Here is a 17,879-nt window from a genome sequence, read left to right as displayed (position 1 = left end):
TAAATCCACCAATCAACCATCAGAACAATGATAAGGGGGAAGAAAAATATTCACCGCTGACAGTAAAATATAGAGTAAATTTGTGTGTTAATGAGATAACACTGTGTAATAAAATGAAATATATTTGATTTAATGCATCAATTTACTTTAAAACATGCAAATAAGTATTGCATCCTTATATTCAAAGTATTGTTATACTTACTTTACTTATTGTTTGCTCTAATGTTTAAAAAAATATATACTCATCAAATCTCACACCCATTCCCTTAATTACTTGTGAGACTTTCCTATCTAATTTATTTTGTTATTACACCCAAACTAGGTGTAACGGTCATCTTTTTAAGTGTATCATCGCACTAAACGACTATATTTAGCCTGTTTGAAAAAGTATCTTGCATTAAGTGGTTGATTTTTTTAGTTTTCCTTGTGTGACAAATTAATAAAGGTTTGAATGTATCTTCTGATTGGACAATAGACAACAAATTTTTGTTCTTGAATTGAAAATAACGCCCAGAGTTATGTTTACATAAATATAAAAAAATCAACTTAAAACTCAAAAATGTTGGTTTTGTGACCTACAAATTCCTTGTTTTTTTACATCTTTCATTAAATTTATTTAATTTTTTATTATTTTAACTATATTTTGGACTTTCAAATGCCATGTCTAGGGATATGATTATTGTGGAAATGTTGGAGTATAAAACCAGCCTGAGATAATGTAATAAAAGAATGGTTTTATAGAAACACATAAAGGATAACTATTGACGAAAATCGGTGTATTTTATATCTCCCCTGTTTTTGTTTTTTGGAGTTGACAAACTGAAGAATGAGTTTTCTTTTCTTAAACTGTTATTTTGTTTATTTAACTCCAGAAAAGTGAACTTCCTTCTCTACTACATTCAAGTCTATTCAAACCTAAATTAACATTCATTTGTGCCCATTTAAGACAAAGAGTATCCTTGAGGATTTGTTGTTATAATTGTAGGGTCTTCGTGGACTCAAAGTTGAATAGAGAATCAACATCGGAGTAATTATTGCAATTTCCTTGTTTGTTTGTTTTCTCCTCTCACAGCTGTTCGTCGCTTATCTAATTAAACGCAATGACAGCTAAGCTGCTCTCCTTGAAAATATTAGAAATATTGTAAGGTTTATTTTGTCAATTTTCCAGGTGGGGTGGGGCAGGTAATAGGCCCAAAATGATTTCGATTAGCATCACTAAAGATAACTATATATAGTAGTATTCATTGCTCGCTGATACGTTAGAATTTTCAGAATTTGAAAGAATCATTAGTAGGAGCATTACCATCTTCTTTTTATCAAATCTATAAGTCAAGTGGTGAAATGATTTGTACAAAGTAGTGGGGTATTTTTTCCATTAGGAGCGTTTACTGTACAGGGATATTAATCTATAACGTATTATGCAATCTCCATGAATTCATTCTTTTAACTGAATTAACGAGTTAAATTTTGCAAAGGGCAAAAGGGTGGTACGCCTTTACCAGAAATTATTTGTATCATAATATGTTGTGGTATAAAAAGATACATTTTGTGTGGGTAAAATTATATTGATATAACAAGGAGTCTACTCAAAGTAACAGGCACGTTTTACCAATTTTTCTTTATTGTATAACCCTTACCAATATATACATTTTTGTTTAAAAAAGCTCACCACAATTCAGTCAACTTTACCATCCATAGTCATATAATTATTGTGGTTGTATGGCATAGTCAAGATAGGAGAGGTTTTGAGAGCATTCATATTTTTAGTAGTTAAAATATTATTGCATATAATTTTACATGTATATGAGCATATACCTCTATACCTTCTACATATTTTGATTGTCATATGAATATTCCCATATTTTTCGTGAAGTATAAACAAAATTGCAGGAAAGTTTTAGCACTTTCAAATGTATAAAGTTAGAAAGACAACATACTTTTTGAAGTAAAACAATATTTTGATGACATAAAATATTTCATTTAATAATAGAGTGAGCTTGAAATAGCAACGTAAACACAATTTGCATACTTTTGTTTCAGAATTCACAATATTCCAAGATATGTGACATGCAAAAATAAAAGCAATCTGAAATAAAATAGTAGAAATTGGGGAAAAGGTATTTTTCTGCCTTTTTTATCTTATAATAAATCACCAAGGTCTTCTAATAGTCAGTTCCTCACTTAAATGATTCGTTAAAGCATTGAAATAATTGTACAGGATTGACCAACTATGCGTGCCTCTCGGCCTTTTGTGATTCGTCAAATAATTGTTTGTGGTCATCCCAAAAAGCTCCTATGGAGCGTTATAATTGTGATTCCGATGAAGCTTTCTAAATTTAAATAATTTACTATTTTATGTAATATAACAATTTTTATATTATCTCTACCTTTCTCTCTCCAAAAATAAAAAAAGATCTGAAATTATATAGTAATTAGTCAAATTGCCACAAATATATTGAACAATTATTTCTTTAATAGAAAGAAATTGTTCACACCTTCAAACAGCTAATTCGAGATGAATCATTCAACGTTCAGCACAGTAGTAAGGGTTAAAAATAGTAGAAAATTGACTGTTGACAATAAGCATAAGAGTTGTTGATGGTTTGGGGGTGCATTTACCTTTATTGGGTAACGCCCCTTTTCATCTGAAAAGAAATGCAAAAATGACGCAAAATCAATTTGTAGTTAGGCAATTATTCCACATTCCTATGGAATTATTATTCAATGCCTGTTGGGAATTGTTTAGAGCTTAAAAGAAACTAATAATAATTCAACTAATCAACGTTTTGAACACTAATAAGAGTAAAATAAAAGAAAATCAATTGCTAATAACAAAATAAATTGTCTATTTTATATAATAGATAGGTATCTCTGTGAAAAAAATCTATTGTTTTTCCTTATATAAAATCTATTATGGCTTTTTCACATATTAAATATTTTAATTTGTATACTTATAAAATGTGTTTTCCTAAATACAGTCCTTTCGAAAATAAAAATTACCTTAATGTGTCCCTTTAATTGAAAATTTGTTCACCCCTACTGTATGTTATGATGGGCCTTTAAACTCTATCTAACCTAGTTATTAGAGGGTTAATTTCTACTCCTTCAAGATGATCTGCTTGTTCTTTAATCTCAGAAGTAAAACTCTTTCACAAAATGCAAACAGGTGTTCCAACAAATCTATCACCTTTTGACTAAATATGCAGAGGGCTGAGTCATTTGTTTGTAAAGATTAACAATTTGACCATCCTGCATCTTAACCACTTCCTAGCTAATGAAATTTAAATGGAATACTAAATGATCAATTTCTATGTATGAAACTCCGATAGTAGTGGTTTTCGACTTTTTTTGTTCGAAAATAAGAGGTAGTCTAAATGATGTTTTTCGTCAAAGAGTTGTGGAAAAAAAGAAACAAAATATTTACAATTTCTGAATGTTTGGGTGAAGAGAAGCATAGCTGTCATGACGTTTTATTTGAGAATCTACGAGCAGCTACATTAAGAAATAAATCAACGGAATTACTACCTCGTATGTAGCAAGGAAATGGGTAGGAATTACTCCGATGTCGATTCTCAATTCTACTCAGAGTGCAAAAAGACAATAGTTATATTTTCCCAATAAATATTCATAGATACTCTCTATTTTTTATTAGTACGTGCAATAGTGATTACTTTATACCTAGATGTTATCTCTTAGAAGAGTAAAATAATTATGATAACGTTTTTGGTAAATAAATATTTACTATGTCACTTTTTAGTAAGAATTTTTGCTCACATTGTCATATAAACAAAATATTACACACGTTTTTTTCCAAATAAAAAATAGGGACCGAAGAAATTATTGCAAATTTTCTTAGCTCATATTAACAATATTATTTTCAAAGAAGAAATTAAATATAGTAGTTATCTGTGTAATTACTAGAAGAGCAAAACTGTCAAGTTGTCAGTTCATAGAAATAAATATAATACATATATTATGTACGATATATAAATATATTATATCCATGAAGCTTTACTTCATAATAGTGTATTTTAAAGGGGGGAGGGAACTTGCTTTTTCAAGTGTTTATATAATTAATGTACATTTTCTGGATATACTTTTTATTTATTTTTTTTTAAAAAACCCTGTCTAGATTTTTTTATGAATAGAAATAGCTTCAAAGAATTTTTTTTAAAGCTTTATATCTTATTTTATAAAATTCAAAGAATTTGATTTGATCCATCAAATTCCTTTTGTATTTAAGACAACTATAATATCCTTTATCCTTCTTTTTTTTTAAACAAAAATATAAATGTTAAAATAATATAATGGAGATTTTAAACAAATGGGGTATTGATATAAGCAAAGTGATACAAAATAATTCATCACATGGCATTGTATGCGAGAGCCAAATATAACAAATTCTTCATATCGAGCGTTTCTATTTTTTTATTCAACTTCAAATGGATGTATTGGGTATGAGATTTTTTTTTTTTTTTAAGTTATAAAAAATCACTATATTTTATATTCTAAAGATTTTCTTATTTTAATTATCTTCTAATTTAATTTGATTTAAACCGTCTATTTCACTATGTAAGATTACTGATGTTAAATAATAGCTTAATGCTGATAATTTAGGCTATACACACGGAATTAAATGTAACATTCTGTAAATGAAATCATTTATTTATCAAATCTTCAAGTCATATTTTTTTTTTTTTTTTTTTTTGTGAATTTCATAATATTTTATTCAACCCAGCATTGATGTGTGATCAAATAAATAATAACAGTTTCAACTCAGTGCCTTATCCCACTAATAAAATTAATGATCTATAAAATAAGGGGATTTTTAAATTTTGTAAGGAATAATTAATTATTTTTTACCATTCTGAAATCAGAAATAATATTATTTATTTACTAAAACTTTAACGGTGTCATCCAGATTAAAAATTAATAGAAAAGATAAATGTTTCAACAGTTAATAATAGGTCTTTAATTTAATATTTTTAATTACGAGTATTTTTTGGATGCGAATTTTTCTAGGTAATGCTCTTGACCATGGGCCAGCCCTGGATTTAATGGTGGTTTTTTTTACTTTAATTAATTAGATTTAATCTGTCAACATTGCTATAGGCAATTATCGTGCTTGATTAATCCTTTAAATGTAATTTTCAATTAATAAAATTATGTTTGGTATTATATATAAATGTTTTATTAAATTATATTGAAAACTAACAGAGTTTTATTACTGTATTTATAAAGAATAAACACCATCGTTGATGATTGAAGTAAATAATATAAAAATTAAAGAGATTTAATCTTTAATACAACTACTTGTCTATCAAATGAAGGCAAAGTTATTTTTTTATAAAACTACAACAGCGCTTTCTATATTAAAAATTAATAGATGTTAAAAAATTGTTGACGATTTTTAAGTTAATATCCAACGGATCTTATTTTTGTATTATTATTTGAAAGTTGTAAAGGAAATACATATTGTGGCTATAATTACAGAACTCTAAGTGAATATTTTTTGCTGTGAGTTACAAACCTATACAAGTACGAAAGACTATTTCATTGCTTTTACAAAAAAAAAAAAGTTATTGTTGGAAAGGTGAAATTCAAACTATTTATGTGCCCAAGTTTGCCTTACTGGAGATCCTGGATAAACAAATCTTGTAAAAAAAGAATTATAGTTATTTTTACGAGACTTGGAAATAGATTTGTATAGTTCAACAATCAAATTACTTATTTGTAGAGTTATTGAGAAACTAAATTTTCACATTGTTCTATTTTCTCAGAAGATTCTTAAACTTTGCTTATATTTCTATAAAGAATATGTTATACCATAAATATTCTCTTTTCACATTGTCTATATTATTTATTGCTTGTTTACTTTGAACCCAAGGGGGTTGCTCCATCTTAGGGTTTAAACATTTTATAAGCCTCTTTTCATGCATAATTCTAAGCATTTTGTTTTTATTCTAATCATTGGAATCTTCCAATTGATGATTAATACAAAGTTTTAGGATTCCTCATTTATAAAACTAATTGAAAAAGTAAATTTTTATAGCAAAATTTAATTTTCAAGAAGTTCAATATTTATCTGAATATATTTATTCTTTTATTCATATTAAATACGATTTATGACTTAAAATAGTCAAAAATCGGAATCTGTTCTTAATTTCAACCAAAAAAATAATTTGTAAAAGTAAAAATATGGGAAAATTTTAGTCTTTCCAACTTTTTTGGTTTTTTTGGAGGGACATGACCTTTGATCTTAAATTTGACATCGTGGATCAAATTTTCCCTATGGTCTAATCAGATTTATTATTTAGTTCTAAATGGCATCTATGAAATTAAGGAGAAAATTTAAATTAAACACTCGTATAATGGCTGTCTAAAAAATGAAAACAACTGTTTTTGTTAGTTGATTGTAACTAAATAACCCAATAAAAATATTTCAACTCCTCAGACATTTATTACATGACAAAAAAGGTTAAAGAAAAAAAGAGTGCGTGTACCAAGTATATAATATTTTTAGGTATGTATATGGGAACGAGATATTAATGGGATACTGAACGAAACATAGGTGCTAAATAACTTTTTAGGTGTAATGAATATTAAAGATAAAGGCTAGTATTGAGACTCAGTCCAAAATGGACTTTTATTCATTCTGTCTTAAGTGACTTTATCTAGATCAATTTGGAAAGATATTTTGGTCCAGATGGCGAAATTTCGACACATGTAGCGTTTTTTTTTCTGTCTCAGTATATAAGTGATGGGACAAATAATTGGAATCGGGTGTTTTTCTGAAATCGGGATCGGCATTGAGAAAATTAAATGTTTAATTTGCGATTCTGATTTTTATTTATGACTGGTATAGAAATATTTACTACTTTTCTTAGTTATGAAAACTATAGAGCCCCCAAATTAAGGAATTTTTACGTTTTACTAAAAAATTTTATATTAATATTTTGTGCCTAACAATAAAATTTTGAAATTTTTCTCCAAAAAATTTAATAATTGACTTATTTTTCCAATAAATTTTATATTGGAAATTTAATTTTTGAAATTTTTTTCCAAAAATATAAATTTTTGAGAACAACTGGGGATTTTTTAAATATATTAAAAAAAAAATTTCTTTAAATTTTTTTCCTAATTTTTTAAAAAGACATTATCAGATTAGGAGAGAAAAAATTATTTTGCTCATCTTTTAACATTATGTTCAAAAATCTTGTCTTATTTTTTTTGCCGATATGCAGCAAAAAAAATTTACATTTTATATTTTTTGTTTTATACGAAATAGTCGGTTATAAGTAAAAAAATGTTTTTTTTGAAAATTTTTATTTAAAGACTGCCTTGGCCTTGAAGGTCAATTTTTTAACACAACTATCTCTTGAGCCTTAAAATTTAATGGATAATTTGTACCAAAGTCCATTGACGGTTTTGGACGTGATTACCTGACAAACACAGACATACATTAACATTTAATAAGTGGAACTAGAGTAAGTTTGCACGGTGTTACCCAGGGCATTACGGAATTTCAATGATGCATGAACTCTACTGATTGATATAAACAGAAAATTAAGACCAGAAAATAGAAAAAGTTATTCTTGTCACATGTTTTGGACACTTTAAAAAAAAAAATATACTAGAATTGCCCGGTGTTACCTGGGATATTAAGAAATTAAGACCGTATAATTTTAAGAATTATTCTTGCTACATATTTAACAGAGATTTTAAGGTTTACAGAAGAAAAAAATACTTAAGTTAAATTATAGTTCGCTCATCTTTCATAATATTCTCAAAAATCCTTTACGATCTTATTTTTTTTCTTCTCTATGTTTTATAATTTCATATTTTAAATAGTGTGCAATGATACATAGCCACATGTAGGAAGAATTATTCCTAAAATTTGACTTTTTTTATTATTGTGTTATGTCAAATATTCGGTTGTTGGTCAAAAAAAACAATCCAGAAAATTGCTATTTTTAAAGACCATCTTGAAGGCCAAAAAATGGTTACCAGAACTATTTATGCAGTCTTCAAAAGTTACATAATATTTTGACCTAAGTCCATGAATTGGTTTGGCCTTGATTCTTGGACAAAAACTCACTCACAGACATTTGCATTTAATATATACATAACCGAAGATATAAATCATCATTCTTACATATTATTTATTTATTTTAACATGGAAATAATATAATTATTACTGCATCAATCATCGTAGAGATGTGCTTTCTATTCAATTACCATAATTGGAATTTTTATAATGCATCTATCTATATACTCATGTCCATGTATAAATATGTTCATTAAAATGTATATTTTTTTGTTTTTGTTATTCCAGATATAACAACCATACTTTGTGATCAAATGGCTAGTGGGAGCTCAGCAATCATTTATTTCACAAATACAGAAAAATTTGGTCGCTCTACAGCCTCTACTCAATATTTTCTACAAATGGCTGGATTTTTAGGTATTCCAGTAATAGCATGGAACGCTGATAATTCCGGGCTTGAAACAGTAAGAGAAACATTTCATTGTTTAAGTTGATTTATATTGAATGCGTTTCAGTGTTTTTGAGAATTTGTTACTCTTTTTTTTTAGCTATTCTTTAGTTATTTTTTATAGCTGTATTGAATCTCTCAAGTTTTTGATCTATGTTTAAAAATAGGAAGGTGAGTCTCTGTTAAAAAGTCCTGGCTCAACTTTGATAAAAAGAAGCTCTTTAGAAATAATACATAAAAAGAGGAACACAATTTCAAAAAGATTGAGGCTCGGCATGGTATACATAAATTTATGTTTAGACATATAATCAGTGATGTAAATCCTGTTAATTTTTTAACTGGTCTGTTTTTTTGGAATTGGGGATCTGAAAAATAAATTTTCTCTTCCTTCGCAGCTGTTATTATTTTTTAAAAATTACTCAGTAGTGAACATCCTTTTCTAAATAGATTAAATTATATTCAAACTCTGATTCAACGTTCGCGTGTGCTCATATCAAAAGTGCTTACCTCTGAGGATTTATTGTGGAATACCTTTTTGGACTTAGAGTAGAATTGGGGATCAACATAGGAGTAATTCTAAGAAATACCCTTCTTTATTTCCTTCTGGCATTCCTCCCCTATCACAGCTGATTGTATTTGATCTAAGGGAAAGTCATGAACATTATTATTTCTCTCCTTCAAAACATTATTCAAATTGTCAGGGTTGCAGTTTTAATTTTTGATTTTTTTAACATGCCCATTGTTCACAGGATTTCCATCACTACACATAATAAAAGAAGTTTGTTAGTGAAGGTTCAAGCACGCCATATGGGATTGAAGAACTGAAAAATTACTACAATGACATTACATATGTTGCAAAGGTGATTTGTCATATTGTTAAGGAAAAAAGTAATAATTAGATTTAAATATATATCTATGTATAAAAATCAAGTCATTGAAATACATAAATGAAAGTCTTTATGAAATTATTCAACTCCAATATCAACCCTATCACTCTTTTTTAGGTATACCTATCTAAATAATTGACTATTTAAATCTAATGAATGTTTATTAGAATATGACAAATGGCCTTATGAACTTATGAAATGACATTGTAGTAATATCTCAGTTCTTTTACTCAATTTTTCGCCCTGCCCCACAGGTTTCTTATATTGTATAGTTTAGATATGTATTCTGATTATGTTCTCTTACTAGTGTTTCCACGTTACGTCATCATTTTTGATGTCGGTCATTTTGGGTATCGTAATAACTCAATTTTTTCATAATTATAAAACTTTGTTATTCAAGCATAAAGCTGTGAATTTCGATGTCAAAATGTGACCAACAAATAAAGTAGCTTCAACTTTTTTCTTCTTTTAAAAATATATATTTGTAACGTCTAGCTTTTTTATACATATATTAGATCCTCATATATTTTATAAATATGTAATTACATTATTAAACACCACTATTTACATAAGACGATAAATGTATTATTAAATATGCAAGGATTAGAGATTTATCTCCAATTAATTTTATGTCTCTCGTTTTTAATCGACTTAAAACAGAGCTAATTAAAAAACCATTTTATTAGTGTTGTATACCTATCTGTATATTAATTCAGATATTATTGTTCAAGGTATATTCACTAAATATTTTTAATTCTTTTATTTTCATTTTTAATAACATTATATGAACTTTTGTCAATACATATCTGTAAATTTGGTAATGCTATTTAATAAATGTATCAACTTTATTTCCTTAAAATGACATCACTTTCGTCTTATAATGGAATCTAAGACCTCATTGAAAATACTGAATTAGTTATTTTGTATTTAAACCCCGATGATAAATGAGACAATAAGGAGAAAATATTCCAATAATGTTGTCACAGGCATAAAAATAATGAAGGAATAAATATGCCATCATAAAAAATCAAACTTGGCCCGATTTTCCAAACAATGACTTAGTTTTATTAATTCAAAATTGAAATATTCAAATGAAGGGTCCAATATCTATTCATTAAGTCAAAGGGTCACGTCAATGAAAACTCTCTTTACAACTTTCAGCTTATTTTGTAATGATATTATTTCACTTCTTTTAGCGCTCTAACACACGGATTGGTTCCAAATTTACTGGTTACTTACAGCTCGCTCCAAGCGTTGCACATCAAGTTTCTGCTTTACTTTCAATATTGGATCGTTATAATTGGAACCAATTCGGAATCGTAACAAGTGACATTGCTGGTCATGATGACTTTGTTCAAGCTATTCGTGATGCTCTTCATCAACCCTCGAGAAGGTAAAAGTTTAGTATCATACAAAAAAAGAATAATTGAAGAAGTAGTTTTTTAAACAATTTCTATGGGGCAATAATTATATTCGTAGTTACTATGTATAATATATACATTTTGTGGATATTGCAATTCTTATAACCTAATGACATATCTTCTATAATTATTTACATAATGACATACTTTATTAATATTTTCTGGTCTTATATACAATCACGTTATAAATTATGTATGTTAGAGTGTTCGCCATTTTTAAAGTTGACCAAATTCAAAATTATTATGGATCATGAGATGTGTTTAGGTGTTAATAATGACTTCCTAAATTATTTTTATGTGCCATCAAAAAGTGTTATCCTCTATCCGATCAAAGTTCCAGCGTTCTGGAACTTTGATCGGAGATCAACGTAAGAAAAGTAAAAAGTCTTATGATAATTAAGGCATAAGAAAAGAAAAACTTATTTTAAATTTTTTTGAACTTGTTAATAATTTTTTGGACGTTATTATTCAGTCGGTTTTGTAAGTAAAAACTCATGAAGTAACTATTAACGGTATACAAATATAACTGAATAATTATGGATTTTCTATTTATTTTGCTATTTATATAATTAAACTTTTTCAAGAACAAGATACAAATATACATAGTTTTTAAATCTTTGAATAGTCAGACAATTAATTAATGAAATCAGACTTTTGAAAATTTTTATTCAACTTTGATCTTAAGTGATTTGTAACAATTAAATTTTTTGTGTCTTCTCTCTTGATCATATGTTTTCTAGGATTTCTTCGTTGTTGATGCTATATATCTTTCAACGATTTGAGAATCACAAGGAATATTTGGTAGAGCTAAGTCTACCTTGTGCGCATTTTAATAATTCATTTTTTGTTGTATCAAATATTAGAGGAAAATAAATTTGGTAATTTTTAGGATTTGTATTCAAGTTTATTAAACCTGCCTATTTAGAAATTATTTTGTAGGAAAAAAGTTTATCATTTGACTTTTTTGTCTTTTTTACGATCTTCTAAGATTTTTTTATTTCTTTATTCAGAGTTGAGATGCTGGTTTGCTTGATTTATTGAAAATAAAAATTGTTTGATCTTTATTAGATGTGAGGGAACCTTTAAAAAAAGAAAAGTAGGACAATAGACATTTAAAATCATTATAACAAATCTTTTAAGGTCCACTGATGGATTTTTTGAACGTATAACCTTAAAAGGGTAGAAACAGTATAATCCATCTCATATCTTTTACTGTTCCAGGATGTTTTTTCAAAAAAAAGAGTTATATACATTATGTGGCCCCTTTTGTACAATCTGACAAATCGGGACAAAGTGAGATTGATCTCTGCTAAAACATTAATATAAATATTAATCTATCCCTGGTACATTTCCTTTGACAGCCACAAATATTAAAGTGTACGTTTTACATAAACAGTTTGAAATTTGAGAGCAGTATAAGATTTACGCCCTTTTGTTTTCGTTTTATAGTGTTCAAATATTCATGTCATTCATGTAAAATAAACAAATAAACATCCTCCAAAACATACAAATCCCAGAAAATATATGATCAAGAGAAAAGACAGAAAAATTTGATTGTTACAGAAAAATCAAGACCAAAGTCGAATAAGAACTTTCGACAGTATGATTTAATTTATTAATTTACTGATTGTTCAAAGATTTATAAGCTATATATGTAAATGGACATTTGTATTGTGGGCATGAAAAAATTTAATTATATAAATAGCTGAATAAATCAAAATTCCATGATTATTTATTTATATCTGTATGCCGTCAAAAGTTACTTCATGAGTTTTTACTTACAAAACCAATTATATAATAAAGTCAAAAAAATACTAACAAGTTCAAAAAAATTATAAAATAAGTTTTTTTTTTCTTATACTTAAATTATGATAAGATTTTTTTTAAGTTGACCTCATTTTGAAGTACTTCCGGAATGCTGGAACTTTGACCGGATGGAGGGGAACGGTTTTTGATTGCACAGAAAAAATAATCTAGGAAGTCAAAACCAACACCCAAGCACATCTCATGATCCATGATAATTTAAAATTTGGTCAACTTTAAGAAATAGTGAACACTCTAATGTATGTATGTTGTATATATGTAGGTTGTCAACATTAAATAAAGCTAAAATGAAATTTCTCAAAATTAAAAATGAATTATATTTGTATTCTTCGATGAATAATTATTGTAAATTTGTATACATTTTTTACGGAACAGTTACTTCTATTTATTATATGATTTGTTTTAAATAAAAAGAGTAGATTTTCAACTGCTGCTAACTTAAAAACTAAAAAATATTATTATTATGTCAAATATACAAATAACTATTTGAAAAAAAAGGAAAAAAAAATTGGGATTGCGGTCCAAAAGTTACTTTTCAATTAGTTACTGTTAGAGACACATAGGTTCATATTGGAGTCAAAAGGTTGCTCATAATTTAAATTTTTAGTTATCCTTCCTGGGCATCCCAACTAATTCCAGATATTTCAATACAAAGCATATAATTGACTAAAATATATATAATAACTATTAAGCTGTATATGATCATGTAAAAAATATAAAGGATATTTCTCATTTATTTTACTTTTTTTAATATCATTTTTGTGTTCAACCACTGTTATTATAGTCAAAACCTTCTTAACGATGTCCAGACTTTGAGTGATCAAGACAAAAACCAAAAAAAAAAAAAAAAACGAGCTTATTTTTGCTTAAAATCTAATTTTAATCTAGTTGCTTTGATCATGAGTATAATATATTGAACAAGACATTCAAAACTGGAAGTCAATATCTTTAATCCTTGATTTGGAGACTAAGTCAGATCTTTAGAATTACATCACTATTCCACAAGTATAAATACATATCAATTCTTGTACGTATATCATTAATATACCCTTTATGTATACATATAAGTGTCTTAATTATAATTTTGATGATAAATGATGAAACTAATAAAGCTAGATTCAATTAATATACATAAGCAAATTATAAATAATATTTTTTCTCCATAAGTAAGTGGGGCGCATAACATATACCACACGGTACAATTACAACACATCCTATTCAGAAACATCAAAAAGCCGCAGTTATCAAATAAACATTATACTTTTATAATACGGCTATGATACAAACTATTGCGAAAAAAGTCAATAATTTTTTCAACATTTCTTGAGGTATTGGAAAAAATGATTTTAATGAGTAAAATTAACTTTTGGGCAATTTTTTTTTTTTTTTTTTTTTTTTTTTTTAATAATGAAGCTAGTTTTATATTGTTTTTCCAGTAAGTGATATCATTAAAATTATTAAATATTTTGCTAGTACCGGATGAAATTTTATCAAAATTCAAAATTAACGTAGTGAAAAGAAATTTGAGATACTGTAACGCTAATTACAAAAAGGTCACCTGTAATAAGTATTGTAATTAGCCAAGTATTGTTTAGGCTTCTTTATTATTTAATTATTTACTATTCAATGAAAGTTTATTATTCTGGGCTGGTCGGGGGGAAAAAAGAGAGTTGTGTGAGTTAATTTATCCTATCTATAATAAGTATAATTGATTTATTGTATAACTTATATAAACATATAACATACTAATTTTCTCTAGTTAACTGACAGTTGTTTAAAGCTTCAAATGACTAGTTATTTATTCCTCAGAAATATTATGTACTATTTTTCTTAATTTATTATTCAAACTTGCCAGAGAGTGTCGAAACATTTGACTGGTTCTTCTCAAATTCAATTTTTGGGCAACTCTATAATCGCTACATAGATTATAACACTAGCAAATATATATTTCTTTGTTGTGCCAAATTTTGGCGTATCTTTATCAAATAAGTTTGGTAAATAGAGCCAAAAACATAATAAAAGATGTAATTACCCCTGACCTCTCCTAAATATATATATACGTAGATACCTTTATTTATATACGAGTATAACGATAATAATTTATAAATATATTTTATAAGAAGTCTGGAGTAAAGAAAAAATCTTTTGTAATACTTTATTATATCTTACTTTTTCAGTCAATATGTGATACAAAATGTCTTCAAAGTCTCTGAAAGTAACAATTGGAGTGTGGAAGAGTTAACTTCAAGTGAGGTTAGAATAATACTTTTATATTGTACTCAAAGTGAGGCTTCCATCATATTCAAAAAAGCTAACGAGACAGGCCTTACTTCTCACAATTACCTCTGGCTTGTTACTCAATCTGTAATTGGGGATCCAACCGTTAGGATTAGTCATCGAAAAAATTTACCAGTCGGAACATTAGGTCTGTAAGAAATGTCATTTTTACTAATTATAAAACGTCAATATGTTTTTGTTTATTTAGGAATTCATTTTGAAGTAGACCAAATGAAAATTCTTGATAAGTTTATGTCTCTAGCTCTTAGAGTATTTTTTACCGGTGTAGAGTCAATGATAGTCAAACGCAACAAGAATTTTATTAATAAAGGGCTTAAATGTGCTGATATCAATGATGCCTATCGATGGCGTCAGGGACCAGATTTTTTTAGGTATTTTTTTTTATTGCATTTTTTTTTAAATTTATACATAGGCTGTGTTTGAGATTATTTCCAAAATGAAAATTATTTTCTTTTCTTTATTAAATAAAAATTATTTTCTTATTTCAATCATATCGGGTCCCATTTATCTTCTGCTTCTCTAAAAACAGCTCAACCTCAATAATAAAAAAATATGAATTTCTAAAAAATTAATAGATCTTCAAAAAAGGTTGAGAAAATATATATATATAATTACGGGCTACGTAGTAATGTAACAGTTCTCAATCACTGTTTTAAGGTATTAGAATATCTTTAGCTCTCATTATTTTGTATTATTATAATTAAAGATCTTATATTACCTAAAGATGAAGATTTTAATTGATTTTCTCTATCATTGAATAACTATTTTACTGATAAAGAAAAATAGCCATGATAAAAGTATTTGTGTGAGGGGGATTTTGCTGTAAAAGTTGTCTTTAAGAAAGATAAATGTAAGGTCCCTTTTCTCTTTTACTAAATTCAAATTTTAATGTTTCAAATATTTTTTGAGGAAAGAAAATAATTTCAAACGGATGCCTATATGTTATGTTAAAGTGTAAGGTCGATTATAAGTGCCTGCAACACCTTATAAAACATCGGCAATGTCTATATATACCTATACAGGGTTGATCTTAACTAGTGGTGTACACTTTATTTTTTTCAATTTATCAAGAGTAAAATTTAAACAAGAGGTTTAGTGAGGGCATTTATATAAAAAAATCTTCTGAAAATAGTAGCCATCTAAACTTTTAATCATTATGTGAGTGCTTAAGCTCAAACAATTGCTTCAAAACGACGCTTAAATCCCTAGAAGTCCATAACTATGTAATCAGACTCAAGCTTGGTTCACGCCTTTTTAATAGAAGCCTCTAAAGACTGGAAACTTCTATGAGAAGTAGCACTCACCCTCTCCTCCAGACAAGCCAAGATAAATATCAAGGGGTTTCGTGTTTAGGGAGGAGCGCGGCCCCATGTTAATTTCTCAAAAGGTTGGAAAGCTTTATTTAAGGAAGGCTTGGGTCTAAGCGGTACAATGACATGGAGCTCCTTCTAATTAAAAAAAAAAGTTGTCCCGAACTTTTCTCTGGTCAAAAGTAGCACTTTCTTAACTAGAAGTTATATGTAAGCATCTGCATTGAGCTGCTCCCTCCTCTCCACAAAAATGGGAGGGAAGACTCCACAATACCCAATATCGTGATTATGGCTATAATTTTTGTTCTGAAGGCATGTCTCACTTAAGCTGAAACATTGTATGGATGTTCGGTTGTGATGTAACGGATGTTCTGCTTATTCACTGAATTTTTGTTGGTCTTGAGAAAATTTAGAATCTTCTTTACTCTTTTTAATTGTCTGAGCTAGTTCTTTTCAGAAATAAGATGTATTGTTGTCCCCTCCGTGATTTAGCAACCATGCCATTACGGATTAAAAATAATAAAATGTGTACCACTATATAAGATCAACCCTGTATGTATTAAAAAAGGAGTACATGGTGATTTTTTTTATTTAGACATTTATTAAATTTAACAATGAACATTGGCCACGAGAAACTATCATCTTTTGGCAAACAACGAGTATTCAACGTAGATGGCTCACTTCGTCAAACAGAAATGAAAATCATGAACTTCAAACCTAGAACACAGAATTCTGGATTAGCATGGGAAGAGGTATTTGTTATTTTTTACTTTACATTACATTGAAGGACTCAGAAGAGTGTACATAAGAGATTCAGCGTTCAATTTACCCCAATAAAAATGAAAGAATGAAATGCTCTCAACCTGAAGAGAAAAAAAAGGAATCACTAATAAATAAATACATGAATAGTGTAAAAGAAATATTGATTTGAGTTGAATTTAAGGAAAGAGAGAAAGAAAGAAACAAATTGGCATAAATACTATGATTACTATAAATTATCATAAACAAGTAATACGTAGATTAAGACAGATGAACCAGATAGCAACAATGTTCATTCAAAACTCAACAAAGGTCGCAACCCGACATGGAATGAAAAAGAAAAAGTGAGCTCTTCCATGTTGAATCATAAAATTTATAATTAATTTTTTTACATAATATATTTGATAATAAATCTTAATTTTTTAAATCAATATTGCTATATTTTTTTCAAATTTTGTGAAGGGATATCATTTTGTATTTTGAATATGTTCAAAATTGGGATCAATAATCAAAGAGGATACAAAAAAGAGAACTCATCGTATGATATTTATATCCACTCTTTTCCTCAAGTCCTCCAAGAATATTCCCAGAATGTTCTTCTTTAATCCCCCTTCTTTCAATTGTAGGTCGGAACATGGAATTCATGGAATGGTTTAGACATCAAAGATATAGTATGGCCAGGTGGAAGTCATCTGCCTCCACAAGGCGTACCTGAGAAGTTTTACATGAAAATAACATTCCTTGAAGAGCCTCCTTTTATCATTCTAAGCGATCCAGATCCGATTTCATCAAAATGTTCTATGAATAGGGGTGTTCCTTGTTATATGAGTGAAAAGCACTTAAGGTTAAGTTGTTTTTTTATCAATCCTTCTTGAAGATGACGTT

General features: G+C 27.7%; 1 protein-coding gene across 1 annotated transcript in view; it reads left to right on the top strand.

Moving 5' to 3' along the window:
• Positions 1 to 17,879, top strand: part of LOC121115632 (glutamate receptor ionotropic, NMDA 2B) — a 119,319-nt gene that overhangs the window by 73,354 nt on the left and 28,086 nt on the right. The window contains exons 3-8 of the mRNA XM_040709714.2: positions 8,336 to 8,511; positions 10,579 to 10,775; positions 14,805 to 15,052; positions 15,113 to 15,296; positions 16,831 to 16,987; positions 17,621 to 17,838. Of these exons, the coding sequence (XP_040565648.1) occupies positions 8,336 to 8,511; positions 10,579 to 10,775; positions 14,805 to 15,052; positions 15,113 to 15,296; positions 16,831 to 16,987; positions 17,621 to 17,838 (1,180 nt within the window). The remainder of the gene's footprint in view (positions 1 to 8,335; positions 8,512 to 10,578; positions 10,776 to 14,804; positions 15,053 to 15,112; positions 15,297 to 16,830; positions 16,988 to 17,620; positions 17,839 to 17,879) is intronic.

Source organism: Lepeophtheirus salmonis, chromosome 1, assembly GCF_016086655.4.
Source record: "Lepeophtheirus salmonis chromosome 1, UVic_Lsal_1.4, whole genome shotgun sequence".
NCBI classification, from domain to species: Eukaryota; Metazoa; Arthropoda; class Copepoda; order Siphonostomatoida; family Caligidae; genus Lepeophtheirus; species Lepeophtheirus salmonis.
The sequence above is the reverse complement of the archived record's forward strand: the minus strand, read 5'-3'. Positions and strand labels throughout refer to the sequence as shown.